At 42.1% G+C, this 15,808-nt stretch overlaps 1 protein-coding gene across 4 annotated transcripts in view; it reads right to left on the reverse strand.

The window, feature by feature from the left end:
- The window catches only part of PRDM5 (PR/SET domain 5), a 511,159-nt gene that overhangs the window by 463,815 nt on the left and 31,536 nt on the right, over positions 1-15,808 (reverse strand). For 3 of the 4 annotated variants that reach the window (XM_069743878.1, XM_069743880.1, XM_069743877.1), the window contains exon 3: positions 7,998-8,081. The exons of the other annotated variant lie outside the window; for it this stretch is intronic. In XM_069743878.1, the coding sequence (XP_069599979.1) occupies positions 7,998-8,081 (84 nt within the window). The remainder of the gene's footprint in view (positions 1-7,997; positions 8,082-15,808) is intronic. 4 annotated transcript variants of the gene reach the window in all.

Genomic DNA, 15,808 nt, shown 5'->3' on the forward strand with positions numbered 1-15,808 from the left:
CACTAAGAAAGCTTCCCATCCACTGTGGTGTACGGACATGCATAATCCGTGGGAGTGTCGGCGCATGCCCAGTTCTATAGGCACCCGAAACCAATGGGAAGCCGGGTCACGGTAATGAGGCCGGCGGTGTCGGGTCGTCCATAAGTACGACTCGGCTACACCATACCCCAATGGGCACTGCTAACCTGCTATCCCTCGGGTCCGCACTCTATTCATGTGCACTACCCACGGATATGAAAAATTACGTATAAAAGTGTCCCGTATGAGATGTAGTGATGTAATAAAGTGCTATCTACTAGTGTGATGAATAAGAATTACCTATATGTGATACATCCATAATGTGCATGGATGGAGTTACTTGATGTAAACCAAGACAAGAAAAATTGCCATGGTAACTAGGTGTAAACAAGTAAAGATAAGAAAATGATGAAAGTAATAAAATTAAAAACGATGAGCCCCTAATGAGAATGTAGTGTAATGTTAGAGTCTAATATGTCAGGAAGATACAACTGACGTAGATGTATATGATTCCCCTATGTGAGCATAACGCCAGATGTGCACCAAATAAAGAAACAAGAATAATATAAACCTCCTATAGTGATAGCCTAACGATACAAAGATACCCCAATACAGATGACACAATATGGTCCAAATGGCCCAAATACATCCACAGAAATGGAGAGAACAAACATAACAAGTAATCAATAAAACTATGTATAAAAAGAAAAGAGATGAGGAATCCTATATTTCAAGATATGGATAATCAGCATATAGTATATAAAGGGGAATAGTCCCACTAATTCTATCTAAGCATATAATAATAAATATATGTACAATATGCCTTTGACACTGTAGACCACTCCCTTTTGCTACAAATCCTCTCATCCCTTGGCATCACAGACTTGGCCCTTTCCTGGATCTCGTCATATCTGACAGACCGAACATTCAGTGTCTCCCTCCCCCACACCACCTCCTCACTTCGCCCCTTGTCAGTCGGTGTTCCTCAAGGCTCTGTTCTAGGACCCCTACTCTTCTCCATCTACACTTTCGGCCTGGGACAGCTCATAGAATCCCACGGTATGCAGTACCATCTCTACGCTGACGACACGCAGATCTACCTCTCCGGACCTGACCTCTCCTCCTTGCTTACCAAAATCCCGCACTGTCTGTCTGCCATTTCAGCCTTCTTTTCTGCTCGCTTTCTACAACTGAACATGGACAAAACAGAATTCATCATCTTTCCCCCATCTCACTCTACCCCTCCACCAGACCTATCCATCAATGTCAATGGCTGCTCACTATCCCCAGTCCCACACGCCCGGTGCCTCGGGGTGATCCTCGACTCTGCCCTCTCTTTCAAGCCACATATCCAAGCCCTTGCCTCCTCCTGTCGTCTCAAACTCAAAAATATTTCCCGGATCCGTGCTTTCCTTGACCGCAACACTGCAAAAACGCTAGTGCATGCCCTTATCATCTCCCGCCTCGACTACTGCAACCTCCTACTCTCTGGACTCCCCTCTAGCACTCTGGCACCACTCCAATCCATCCTACACTCTGCTGCCCGACTAATCCACCTGTCCCCCCGCTATTCCCCAGCCTCTCCCCTGTGTGAAGCCCTTCACTGGCTTCCTATCGCCCAGAGACTCCAGTTCAAAACCCTCACACTGACATACAAAGCCATCCACAACCTGTCTCCTCCATACATCTGTGACATGGTCTCCCGGTACCTACCTACACGCGACCTCCGGTCCTCCCAAGACCTCCTTCTCTACTCCCCTCTCATCTCTTCTTCCCATAACCGCATCCAAGACTTCTCCCGTGCTTCCCCCATACTCTGGAACTCTCTACCCCAACACATCAGACTTGCGCCTACCATAGAAACCTTCAAAAAGAACCTGAAGACTCATCTCTTCCGACAAGCCTACAGCCTGCAGTGATCCTCAACCTACTGAACAGCCGCACAGCCAGCTCTTCCCTCTCCTAGTGTATCCTCACCCACCCCCTGCAGACTGTGAGCCCTCGCGGGCAGGGTCCTCCCTCCTTATGTACTTGTGTGCCTTGTTATCTGCTCATGTTTAATGTATTTGTCTATATTTGCCCTGTATTCACATGTAAAGCGCCATGGAATAAATGGCGCTATAAAAATGTATAATAATAATAATAATAATATGCAACCCATATAGATCACATTAGTAGTGTAGCATCGGGATGATTCGTCAAACTCAATCTGACAGGTGCCCCGCCCCCTATCAAAGTGTATCAAAGTGTGTAACCCCTCCCCGCCTCCTGTCAGCCAGCTGTCCCCTGTGTCTGGCTGACTTCCCCTTTTGATATAGTTTGATATTGTTAATTTGATCCAAATGATTATTATCACAGTATTTCTTTTTATATTAGATTGTCATATTATTTGCAGCTGTTTGTGCTGTTGCTTCTGTAAGCTGTAGTCTTTCTGCCGACAAACCATAATGCACAGCATATACACACACAGTTTCTCAATTACAACATCACGCCTACATTATATGAGAATGCACTCAATATTATGAAAAATCACAGTCATTGTATGAGTTTTAAAAGCCTTTATTAAAGCATGTATCAGACACAATACACTATATGTGAATTACAGCACGATATATATATATATATATATATATACCCATGTCAGTGACACACACACACACACACATACACACACACACACACATATATATATATATGTAAGAAAAAAATTGGTACAGCACTAAACACAGTACCTTAACAAGGTGCACACATCCCCAGCCAGCAATCTCAGAAGGCTCCTTGTAACAATAGAAAAAAATGGGGGAAAAGCACCACAGGCTTCCAGAAAAAAGTGATATTTATTGCCCAAATGGCATGGCGCTGTTTCGGATACAATCCTTTCCGAAATGTCGCCACACCATTTGGGCAATAAACATCACTTTTTTTCTGGAAGTCTGTGGTGCTGTTTCCCCATTTTTTTTCTATTATATATATATATATATATATATATATATATATATATATATATATATATATATATATGTATATATATATATATATACTAGATTGTGGCCCGATTCTAACGCATCGGGTATTCTAGAATATGCATGTCCCCGTAGTATATGGACAATGATGATTCCAGAATTCGCGGCAGACTGTGCCAGTCGCTGATTGGTCGAGGCAACCTTTATGACATCATCGTCGCCATGGCAACCATTATGACATCTACGTCGATACTGTGCCCGTTGCTGAATCAGAGACGCGGGATTTCCAGGACAGACAGACAGACAGACGGAAAAACCCTTAGGCAATTATATATATAGATATGCATATACAAAGCAATCTTGCCTTGCGCAGGCGTGTACTATGGAGGACAGAGAATGAACTTCAATCCAATATTGCAGCCAGCATGCAGCCAGCGGGTAAGGAAAGGGTGAATCAAACACCCGAAAACTCCGCCCATATGACCCAAAACCAGTCCCGCCAAATTCAGGTGACAGAGTCCCTTTAAGACGGAAAGACCCACAAACAAGCAAGACCTGAAGGCTGCGGCTGTAAAGGCCTGGCAAAGCATTAAGAAGGAGGAAACCCAGCGTTTGGTGATGTCCATGGGTTCCAGACTTAAGGCAGTGATTGCCTCCAAAGGATTTGCAACAAAATATTGAAAATAAAAATATTTTGTTTGGGTTATGTTTATTTGTCCAATTACTTTTGACCTCCTAAAATGTGGAGTGTTTGTAAAGAAATGTGTACAATTCCTACATTTTTTATCAGATATTTTTGTTCAACCCTTCAAATTAAACGTTACAATCTGCACTTGAATTCTGTTGTAGAGGTTTCATTTCAAATCCAATGTGGTGGCATGCAGAGCCCAACTCGCGAAAATTGTGTCACTGTCCAAATATTTCTGGCCCTAACTGTAAGACCTGATCAGGCCAGCACAGGTCTCTGGAGTTATCTTGGCCCAGTCCTCCATGCAGATCTTCTCCAAGTTATCTAGGTTCTTTGGGTGTCTCATGTGGACTTTAATCTTGAGCTCCTTCCACAAGTTTTCAATTGGATTAAGGTCAGGAGACTGACTAGGCCACTGCAACACCTTGATTTTTTGCCTCTTGAACCAGGCCTTGGTTTTCTTGGCTGTGTGCTTTGGGTCGTTGTCTTGTTGGAAGATGAAATGACGACCCATCTTAAGATCCTTGATGGAGGAGCGGAGGTTCTTGGCCAAAATCTCCAGGTAGGCCGTGCTATCCATCTTCCCATGGATGCGGACCAGATGGCCAGGCCCCTTGGCTGAGAAACAGCCCCATAGCATGATGCTGCCACCACCATGCTTGAATGTAGGGATGGTATTCTTGGGGTCGTATGCAGTGCCTTCCAGTCTCCAAACATCACGTGTGTGGTTGGCACCAAAGATCTCGATCTTGGTCTCATCAGACCAGAGAACCTTGAACCAGTCAGTCTCAGAGACCTCCAAGTGATCATGAGCAAATTGTAGACGAGCCTTGACATGACGCTTTGAAAGTAAAGGTACCTTACGGGCTCGTCTGGAACGGAGACCATTGCAGTGAAGTATGTCACTTATGGTATTGACTGAAACCAATGTCCCCACTGCCAGAGATCTTCCCGGAGCTCCTTCCTTGTTGTCCTTGGGTTAGCCTTGACTCTTCGGACAAGCCTGGCCTCGGCACGGGAGGAAACTTTCAAAGGCTGTCCAGGCCGTGGAAGGCTAACAGTAGTTCCATAAGCCTTCCACTTCCGGATGATGCTCCCAACAGTGGAGACAGGTAGGCCCAACTCCTTGGAAAGGGTTTTGTACCCCTTGCCAGCCTTGTGACCCTCCACGATCTTGTCTCTGATGGCCTTGGAATGCTCCTTTGTCTTTCCCATGTTGACCATGTATGAGTGCTGTTCACAAGTTTGGGGAGGGTCTTAAATAGTCAGAAAAGGCTGGAAAAGAGATAATTAATCCAAACATGTGAAGCTCATTGTTCTTTGTGCCTGAACTACTTCTTAATACTTTAGGGGAACCAAACAGAATTCTGGTGGGTTGAGGGATTGAATAATAAAGGACCCTCTGAAAAGACTTTTCACAATTTAAAAAAATAATAAACAAAGAAATAACATTCTTTTTTGCTGCAGTGCATTTCACACTTCCAGACTGATCTACAGTCCAAATGTCACAATGCCAAGTCAATTCCAAATGTGTAAACCTGCTATATCTGCATGGGGTTGAATACTACTTGTAGGCACTGTATATATATATATATATATATATATATATACCGTATATATACAGATATATATAGACTAGATTGTGGCCCGATTCTAACGCATCGGGTATTCTAGAATATGCATGTCCCCGTAGTATATGGACAATGATGATTCCAGAATTCGCGGCAGACTGTGCCCGTCGCTGATTGGTCGAGGCAACCTTTATGACATCATCGTCACCATGGCAACCATTATGACATCTACGTAGATACTGTGCCCGTCGCTGAATCAGAAACGTGGGATTTCTACGTCCTTTATGACATCATCGTCGCTGTGTCCGTTGCTGATTGCAGAGACGCGGGATGTCTACGTCCTTTATGACATCATCGTCGCTGTGCCCGTCGCTGATTGGTCGAGGCAACCTTTATGACATCATCGTCGCCATGGCAACCATTATGACATCAACGTCGATACTGTGCCCGTCGCTGATTGGTCGAGGCCTTGCGGCCTCGACCAATCAGAGACGCGGGATTTCTACGTCGATGCTGTGCCGGTCTCTGATTGGTCGAGGCCTGGCGGCCTCGACCAATCAGAGACGCGGGATTTCCAGGACAGACAGACAGACAGAAAGACAGACAGACAGACAGAAAGACAGACAGACAAACCCTTAGACAATTATATATATAGATATATATAGATATTTTTTTTCTATTATATATATATCTATATATCTATAGATATATAGATATATAGATAGATAGATATACTGTATATAGATAGAAAAGCCGGCAAATCAGCAGCCGCAGTAGTATAAAATCATTGCAGGAGTCGACAGGATAGAAGAGATGGATTACATCCAGTAAATATAATAGAATAGCTAGATATATAGATGTCAGTTACAAATACAATTAGTATAGTGTGTGTGTAGCTTACTGTACATGTATTTAGTTAATAAAAGATTATTTTTCGGAAAAAAATAGCATGGGCTTCTGCTCAATTTTCATAACCAGCAGAGGGAAAACAAATGGCTGGTTGCAAATATTTATAGCTTGGGATGTGCGTAATACTCATGGATCTTCTCAGATGGCTATTAACATCAGCTCACAACTGTATAATTAGCCTTCACTGGCTATTAAAATGGGGGACCCTAAAAAGAATTACATAGGATCCCCTATAACTGATAATTAGCAAAGGCTATGCAGACAGCTGCGGGCTGATATTAATAGCCTAAGAAGGGGCCATGGATACTGGCCCCTCCCAGGCTAAAAACATCAGCTCTCATCCACCCCAGAAAAGGCGCATCTCTAAGATGCACCAATTCTGGCACTTAGCTTCACTTTTCCCACTTGCCGTGTAGCGGTGGCAAGTGGGGTGATAGTTTGGGGGGTTGATGTCACCTTTGTATTGTCCGATGAAATCAAGCCCCGAGGTTAGTAATGGAGAGGCGTCAATAAGATGCCCCCATTACTAACATGAACACCAAACATGAAGACCAAAGATCATCCCCAGCCATGAGGCAACAGGAGCTGATATCTTCAAGTGGTCATAGGAGTTCTGCCTGCACACAACCTGCTCAGGTGGGCACCTTCCCTTTTCTTTCCTTGCACCAAAAAAGAATCACCCAATGGTCTTGTGCGCTTTTGTTCCCCTACAGTTTTTCTACTAGTTCTAGATAATGTCACTGTTGAGCCAAATTTAAGTAACTTCTTGATGGCCGTCTTCAGTGTTCCATGGTATATCTCATGCCTTGGAAATATTCTTGTATCTTCCTGACTCATAACTTTCTTCCTCTGAAACTATTCTACTTGGTATGATTTTTTTACACAAATAAATATAAAAACCCATCTCTTCAAACAAGCCTACCAAATCAACTACTCAGTAAACTAACTTCGTCCTGTTCCCTCCTTCCAAATATTATCTACATGTAAATCTGCACCCTACTATGCATCTGTCTCCACACCCTCCATGCACACAATAACTGCACTTGATACTTGACTATTGCACTTAAACACACGGGCTGATGACTGGATCATGCAGCTTTATATGAAAATCCCTATTTATTATAATTGCCAGACCTGAAATAACAAGCACTTTTCACCTATTGTGTCCCCCCATTTCCTTGTAGATTGTAAGCTTGCGAGCAGGGACCTCACCCCTAATGTCACTGTTTAAATTGTCTTAACTTGTACTGAATTTATTGTCTGTACATGTCCCCGCTTAATTGTAAAGTGCTGCGGAATTTGTTGGCGCTATATAAATAAAAATTATTATTATATAAATAAAAAATATTATTATTAAAAATTATTATTAAATATTAGGTGGGGATTATATCTCTGATATATTAGCTTATTGGGAGAATGGTGTTCCTTTGACTCATATTGCTAATGCCAACTATAAACCAGGAAAAAGCAAGTTGAGTTAACTCTTATGGAAATGTGTCCAGTTGATCATTGGTATCTATGGAAGTAGCACATTTTTTTAGCTCCCATAGACTTCAATCAACTACCTCTTCATTGAAACCAAAGCAGCTGGCGGCCGCAATGCAGCAGACCACCCCATCTACTTGAGGCATTTATGGGATATTCTTTGAAGGGAAAATGTCATGCATACAAAATTGTTGCAAATTTAATGATGCGAACCCAGAGACATAATCAAGCTTTATATATTTTATGAGCAGTTTTCAGAAAGAGATTTAGTTGGAACTCTTTCTAAAAATTTAATTTATGATAGCAATTAAGTTTGGTCATTTTAAAATGAAAAGAAGAAAAAATATATATATATGCAGTTACCTCCCACATTAATCTGTTATCCATAATTTCATCTACTTCACTTGGAATTCGCTTTTCTCCAGCAAATGGGCCAAACTTCTCACCCTAGCACAAAGGAAAGAAGTTAAAATTAATGTTTTGCAAAAAATTGTGAAACGCTTACTCATGGATTAGGGTTGAAGCATGATGGAAAGGTCTGCCTTGAGATTAAAACTGCTTTTATCCCACAGGTCTGTGCTATAAGATCTGTGGCGCATAATCATTAATATTGTTAAGCACTGTTATTCTATAAATTTAGGATACTAGGATTTTATATGTGAAGACAAAGAAGTACTCAACCACAGGACATACATATAGAGAACATCAATAAATATTTTTTATTATGTAAAAGTGACATTATAGAACACAGAGAAAAAATAAATATAAGCCTAAGGAAATACTGGATCTATATTTGCATCACACTGCATGGAGAGTAGTGGTTATCTTTCTCATAGACTTAATAAAATAAACCAGAAGAGACATATTAAAATTTGAGTTCCGTGGGCACCATAGCAACTAGCAAAGGTGCCTCAGACTATGAGGGGTTACTAAAAAATAGTAACAACAAAGCAGACAGCTGACAGACGTCACTGGCCCCACGCAGCTGGCCACACCACAAAGCCCGACCGCTGATCGCTTGTCCCTGAGCCCCCTTGGACGGCCAGCAAGAGGTAATGGTGCAGCCCGCATCTGTAGTCTCAGTAGCACAAACTACTGATGTCACGCGGAGGACCCATCATGACCTGGAATTGATGAGAGAAGTCAGTGCCAATGGAAGGGGCGGGGCTGTGCAAAACTGCGCACAGCTGATCAACGCCGGGACGGACCGGGTCCTCATGGCCACCGCAACTTCTGATCAGGTGCATGGAAACAGCAATTGTGGTGGGTCTCCTCATTATTGTCTGAGACACCATCATTGCTATCACAGCTGAAGTCGCCGGTCAAGTCCCAGAAGATCTACGCCAAGAGGCTTTACTGAGACCATCCATAGAAGACTTTCTCCATGTACCACCCATTCATCTTCAGATGATTAATCACCCCCTAGTCAGCTAAGTTACAACTGCTTGAAATGATACATTCGCAACGTCTGCTGGGGTGAGTTGACCTGCAGTGGTTCTTGGCCTACGGCAATCTACGATAATGTGTTTAGTGCAAATGATGATTTTATTAAAGCCTTAAGACTGAGTGTTTTAGAGAAATTGGAACAAAAGGACAACAACCCAAGGTCTCAGGATCCTTCAGGGGAGCATTGGCTCTGCCTGGGTGGACTGAATTTTGAGCTAATTTAATTTATAGGGATATAATGTTTTGTTGGTTTGCTCCACTTGTTACTCCTGTGTCTACGGAGACAAGGGACAAATGTATCCAACATGAGTTTGCGGTTATTTATTCTCTCAGTCAAGTAGATCATGTGAAAGTTAATCAGGAAAGGGTTTTTGAATGTAATTCAGAGAGGAAGACAATGGCAGCAAAAACGTTCAGGAATTGGTTCCAAACTTTTCTACCTTTGCCTTTATTCTGTGCCAACGTTTTCCTGAAAAAGGGGTGGAGCTTTTTGCAAACACTAACACAAGCTATAGCACCCACATGCTACATGGGGGGTTCGGCTTGGTAGCATTATGATGAGGAAATCCATCATCGGTTGGTTTTGTCTCCCTTGATTGGGCAGCTAAGACAACGGATGAATGGATTAATTTAATGATGTCACGTAAACCTCAGTTATGGCCTTCCTTTCATGATGGGCTGCCCATGGGGCATCAGTGGCCCCTGTGGTGGCAAGGTGACCTACAGGAGCTTTTTGGCTCTTCATTGAGGGCCATTGCAGATTCCTTGCTTCCTTTAATTTCCATTCCAAATGCACAATTTGTGGCAGGGCTCAGGCGGCCATCCATTGTTTTAGGATAAACAGACAGCCTAAAAATGCTCCTTTGCCCAGTACAGAGGAAAACACTGGTGATGCAGCATTAAATTGCCTCCTCTGTCCCGAGGTACTGTACTAATTAATGCTGCATCACCAGTGTTTTCCTCTGTACTGGGCAAAGGAGCATTTTTAGGCTGTCTGTTTATCCTAAAACAACAAATAAGCACACATGTCAATTTTTTAACTAGTTCTTCAGCTTTTCAGATTGCGTTTAATTTAAAGTCAGGTACTTGAACAGTAAAAATTGGTGAGATTTCAGTCAGGGGCTCCATTATTTAGAAGGCTTCCTATTTGTGGGTCCTTGTAGAGATTACATGTGTGCTTATTTGTTGCACATTTTCATATGGTGGATAGGACACATCAATGTTCCTATCGCTGATAACAAAATGGAAGGCCCGACAACAATTCTTGAATATCGAGTTCGATACTTATGGTATTTCACCTTGCAGACAAAAAATTACAGAAACTAGAGTCCCTTATTGATCATTTTATGGTTGCCAGAAAGGCAAAAACTAATTCAAATCCAGTCATTATTAGGGCTACTGGTTTTCACTTGTCAAATAACACCTATGGGTCAAGTTTTTTTAAGGTGCCTGTCGTTGGCTACTCGCAATATTCAGAAACCAGATCACTTTATTAGAATCACAAAAGCTATAAGAGAAGATTTGTTCGCAAAATTTCTTAAGGTCATACAATGGTATATTGATATGCCAGGAGATTTAAGTGTCCAACGTCGACTTGCAGCTTCTATCTGACACTGCTGGCAGTTTTGGTTCCAGGCCATCCTGGACTCATCATGGTGCTAGACTGCTTCGCCACCTGTGTGGCATGATTATAACTTAATAACACAGGTCTGCCCAAAAAATTTTTTCAAAAGCTGTTTTGGTTAGGGTTGAGCGAAACGGGTCGAACATTTTCAAAAGTCGCCGACTTTTGGCTAAGTCGGGGTTTCATGAAACCCGATCCGACCCCTGTGCGGGGTCGGCCATGCGGTACGCGACTTTCGCGCCAAAGTCGCGTTTCAATGACGCGAAAAGCGCCATTTCTCAGCCAATGAAGGTAAACGCAGAGTGTGGGCAGCGTGATGACATAGGTCCTGGTCCCCACCATCTTAGAGAAGGGCATTGCAGTGATTGGCTTGCTGTCTGCGACGTCACAGGGGCTATAAAGAGGCGTTCCCGCCGACCGCCATCTTACTGCTGCTGATCTGAGCTTAGGGAGAGGTTGCTGCCGCTTTGTCAGAAGCAGGGATAGCGTTAGGCAGGGTCCATTAACCACAAAACCGCTTGTGCTGCAGCGATTTGCACTGTCCAACACCACCCTCGGTGTGCAGGGACAGTGGAAGTTTTTTTTTTTTTTTTTTTTCCCCTCAGCGCTGTAGCTCATTGGGCTGCCCTAGAAGGCTCCCTGATAGCTGCATTGCTGTGTGTACGCCGCTGTGCAAACCAACTGCTTTTTTCAAAGCACAAATCCTCTTGTTCCTTCCTTTCTGCACAGCTATCTTTTTTGTTTGTCCACACTTTTTATTTCATTTGTGCATCAGTCCACTCCTTATTGCTGCCTGCCATACCTGGCTGAGATTACTGCAGGCAGGGAGATAGTAGCTGCCTGCCATACCTGGCTGAGATTACTGCAGGCAGGGAGATAGTAATTGTAGGACATTCCCTGTTTTTTTTTTTTTTTTTTTTTTTGGTGGGAGATTAAGATTGGCAATTTGGCATTTCTGCTAGAGTGCCATCCCTGTGTGTGCCATCTCTCTCACATAGTGGGCCATAGAAAGCCTTTTCATTTTTCTGTATTTTTTTTTGTGGGGTGTATAAATTCTCCCTGATAAAAATACAGTGGGAGATTAATATTGGCCTTTGGGCTTGTGTGCCAGTCCTGAGTGTGCCATCTCTCTCACAAATAGTGGGCCATAGAAAGCCTATTTATTTTTTTTTTTGGTTTTATAAATTCTCCCTGAAAAAAAGGGAGATTAATATTGGCCTCTGGGCTTGTGTGCCAGTCCTGAGCGTGCCATCTGTGCCAGCCCTGAGCGTGCCATCTCTCTCACAAATAGTGGGCCATAGAAAGCCTATTTAATTTTTTTTTTTGTTTTATAAATTTTCCCTGAAAAAAGGGAGATTAATATTGGCCTCTGGGCTTGTGTGCCAGTTGTGAGCGTGCCATCTGTGCCAGTCCTGAGCGTGCCATCTCTCTCACAAATAGTGGGCCATAGAAAGCCTATTTAAATATTTTTTTGGTTTTATAAATTCTCCCAGAAAAAAAGGGAGATTAATATTGGCCTCTGGGCTTGTGTGCCAGTCCTGAGCGTGCCATCTGTGCCAGCCAGCCCTGAGCGTGCCATCTCTCTCACAAATAGTGGGCCATAGAAAGACTATTTAATTTTTTTTTTTGTTTTATCAATTTTCCCTGAAAAAAGGGAGATTAATATTGGCCTCTGGGCTTGTGTGCCAGTTGTGAGCGTGCCATCTGTGCCAGTCCTGAGCGTGCCATCTCTCTCACAAATAGTGGGCCATAGAAAGCCTATTTAAATATTTTTTTGGTTTTATAAATTCTCCCAGAAAAAAAGGGAGATTAATATTGGCCTCTGGGCTTGTGTGCCAGTCCTGAGCGTGCCATCTGTGCCAGCCAGCCCTGAGCGTGCCATCTCTCTCACAAATAGTGGGCCATAGAAAGCCTATTTATTTTTTTTTTTTGTTTTATCAATTTTCCCTGAAAAAAGGGAGATTAATATTGGCCTCTGGGCTTGTGTGCCAGTTGTGAGCGTGCCATCTGTGCCAGTCCTGAGCGTGCCATCTCTCTCACAAATAGTGGGCCATAGAAAGCCTATTTAAATATTTTTTTGGTTTTATAAATTCTCCCAGAAAAAAAGGGAGATTAATATTGGCCTCTGGGCTTCTGTGCCAGTCCTGAGCGTGCCATCTGTGCCAGTCCTGAGCGTCCCATCTCTCTCACAAATAGTGGGCCATAGAAAGCCTATTTTATTTTTTTTTTGGGTTTCAGAAATTCTCCCTGGAAAAAAAAAGGGAGATTAATATTGCCCTTTGGGCTTGTGTGCCAGTACTAAGCGTTCCATCTCTCTCTCTCTCTCAGTCAGTGGGCCATAGAACGCATATTTTTGGTTTTATTTGTTTTCTAAATTCTCCCTGAAAAAATCATTTTATTTTATTTGGTTTCTAAATTCTTCCTGATAAAATCATATTTTTTTTATTATTTTTATTTCTAAAGTCTCCCTGAAAAAAAAAAAAAAAAACAACCAAAAAAACAGTGGGAGATTAATATTGGCCTTTCTGCTTGTGTGCCAGTCTTGACTCCTGGGTGTGCCATCTCTCTCTCTCTCTCTCTCTCTCTCTCTCTCTCTCTCTCCAATTGTGGTCCATAGAAAGCCTATATTTTTTTTCCTTGATTTGGGTTCTAAAATCTACCAGAGAAAATAACTACATCAATCATTGGTAGAAAAATATTGGCCTCTGGGTTTGTGTGCCACTCCTGACTCCTGTGTGCGTCATCTCTCAGTCAGTGGGCCATAGAACGCCTATTTTTGGTTTTATTTGTTTTCTAAATTCTCCCTGAAAAAATCATTTTATTTTATTTGGTTTCTAAATTCTTCCTGATAAAATCATATTTTTTTTATTATTTTTATTTCTAAAGTCTCCCTGAAAAAAAAAAAAAAAAACAACCAAAAAAACAGTGGGAGATTAATATTGGCCTTTCTGCTTGTGTGCCAGTCTTGACTCCTGGGTGTGCCATCTCTCTCTCTCTCTCTCTCTCTCTCTCTCTCTCTCTCCAATTGTGGTCCATAGAAAGCCTATATTTTTTTTCCTTGATTTGGGTTCTAAAATCTACCAGAGAAAATAACTACATCAATCATTGGTAGAAAAATATTGGCCTCTGGGTTTGTGTGCCACTCCTGACTCCTGTGTGCGTCATCTCTCAGTCAGTGGGCCATAGAACGCCTATTTTTGGTTTTATTTGTTTTCTAAATTCTCCCTGAAAAAATCATTTTATTTTATTTGGTTTCTAAATTCTTCCTGATAAAATCATATTTTTTTTATTATTTTTTTTTCTAAAGTCTCCCTGAAAAAAAAAAAAAAAAAAAAAACAGTGGGAGATTAATATTGGCCTTTCTGCTTGTGTGCCAGTCTTGACTCCTGGGTGCGTCATCTCTCAGTCAGTGGGCCATAGAACGCATATTTTTGGTTTTATTTGTTTTCTAAATTCTCCCTGAAAAAATCATTTTATTTTATTTGGTTTCTAAATTCTTCCTGATAAAATCATATTTTTTTTATTATTTTTTTTTCTAAAGTCTCCCTGAAAAAAAAAAAAAAAAAAAAAACAGTGGGAGATTAATATTGGCCTTTCTGCTTGTGTGCCAGTCTTGACTCCTGGGTGCGTCATCTCTCAGTCAGTGGGCCATAGAACGCCTATTTTTGGTTTTATTTGTTTTATAAATTCTCCCTGAAAAAATCATTTTATTTTATTTGGTTTCTAAATTCTTCCTGATAAAATCATATTTTTTTTATTATTTTTTTTTCTAAAGTCTCCCTGAAAAAAAAAAAACAAAAAAAAAAACAAAAAAAAAACAGTGGGAGATTAATATTGGCCTTTCTGCTTGTGTGCCAGTCTTGACTCCTGGGTGTGCCATCTCTCTCTCTCTCTCTCTCCAATTGTGGTCCATAGAAAGCCTACATTTTTTTTCCTTGATTTGGGTTCCAAAATCTACCAGAGAAAATAACTCCATCAATCATTGGTAGAAAAATATTGGCCTCTGGGCTTGTGTGCCACTCCTGATTCCTGTGTGCGTCATCTCTCACTCAGTGGCCCATAGAAAGCATATAGTTTGTTACATTTGTTTTCTAAATTCTCCCTGCAAAAATCTATTTTTTTTTTTGGGGGGGTTTCTAAAGTGTTCCTGAAAAAAATAAAAATAAAAAAAAAATAATAGTGTGACATTAATATTAACATTTGTGCTTCAGTGACAGTCCTGCGTGTGGGGCATCTCTCTAATTTGCAGCCACCAAAAAAAGAGTGTGTAACATTGGGCCTGATTTTCGCTGTGGTCTCACCAACCTGTAAAGGGGTAGCTAAATCATACTGAAGTTATAGCTCACCGTGTAAGTTGTGTGACTGCAACAAATAAAGTTAGTTTGGTTACGTTTTTAAAACAATGAGGAAGTCTAGTGGAAGAGGTCGTGGCCGGGGGCGTTCATTGTCAGCTGGTAATGAGGGTAGTGGTAGTGGTGGAGCATCAGGTGGTCGTGGGGGAAAAAATATTGCACCTAAGTCTGGAGCTGTGGAGCCAGGTTCGTCGTCCGGCTACACAAGGCCTCGAACGCTCCCTTTTCTGGGATTAGGAAAACCGCTTTTAAAGCCGGAGCAGCAAGAGCAAGTTTTGGCTTATCTTGCTGACTCAGCCTCTAGCTCTTTTGCCTCATCTCGTGAAACTGGTAAAAGTAAAAGCAGCGCGTCGTTAGTGGATGTTCACGGTCAGGGACAAGTCACTTCCTTGTCCTCTTCAGCAAAAACAACAACAGAGAAGAATGCAGCAGGCGACACAACGGGTTACTCCATGGAGCTCTTTACACATACCGTCCCTGGCTTAGAAAGTGAAGCAGTTAACAGTCCATGCCCATTACAAATTGAATCTGACATGGAGTGCACTGACGCACAGCCACAGCCAGACTACTATGCTGGTCCTTTGACTCAGACCACAACATTGCCCTCGCAGGGTGCTGATCAAGAATCAGACCCTGATGAGACTATGTTGCCCCATCACGAACGCTATACCACCGAACGACACGGTGACACAGACGAAGTTGCGCAGGAGGTACAAGAAGAGTTATTAGATGACCCAGTTCTTGACCCCGAT

Source organism: Ranitomeya imitator, chromosome 1 (genome assembly GCF_032444005.1).
Source record: "Ranitomeya imitator isolate aRanImi1 chromosome 1, aRanImi1.pri, whole genome shotgun sequence".
Lineage (NCBI taxonomy): Eukaryota > Metazoa > Chordata > Amphibia > Anura > Dendrobatidae > Ranitomeya > Ranitomeya imitator.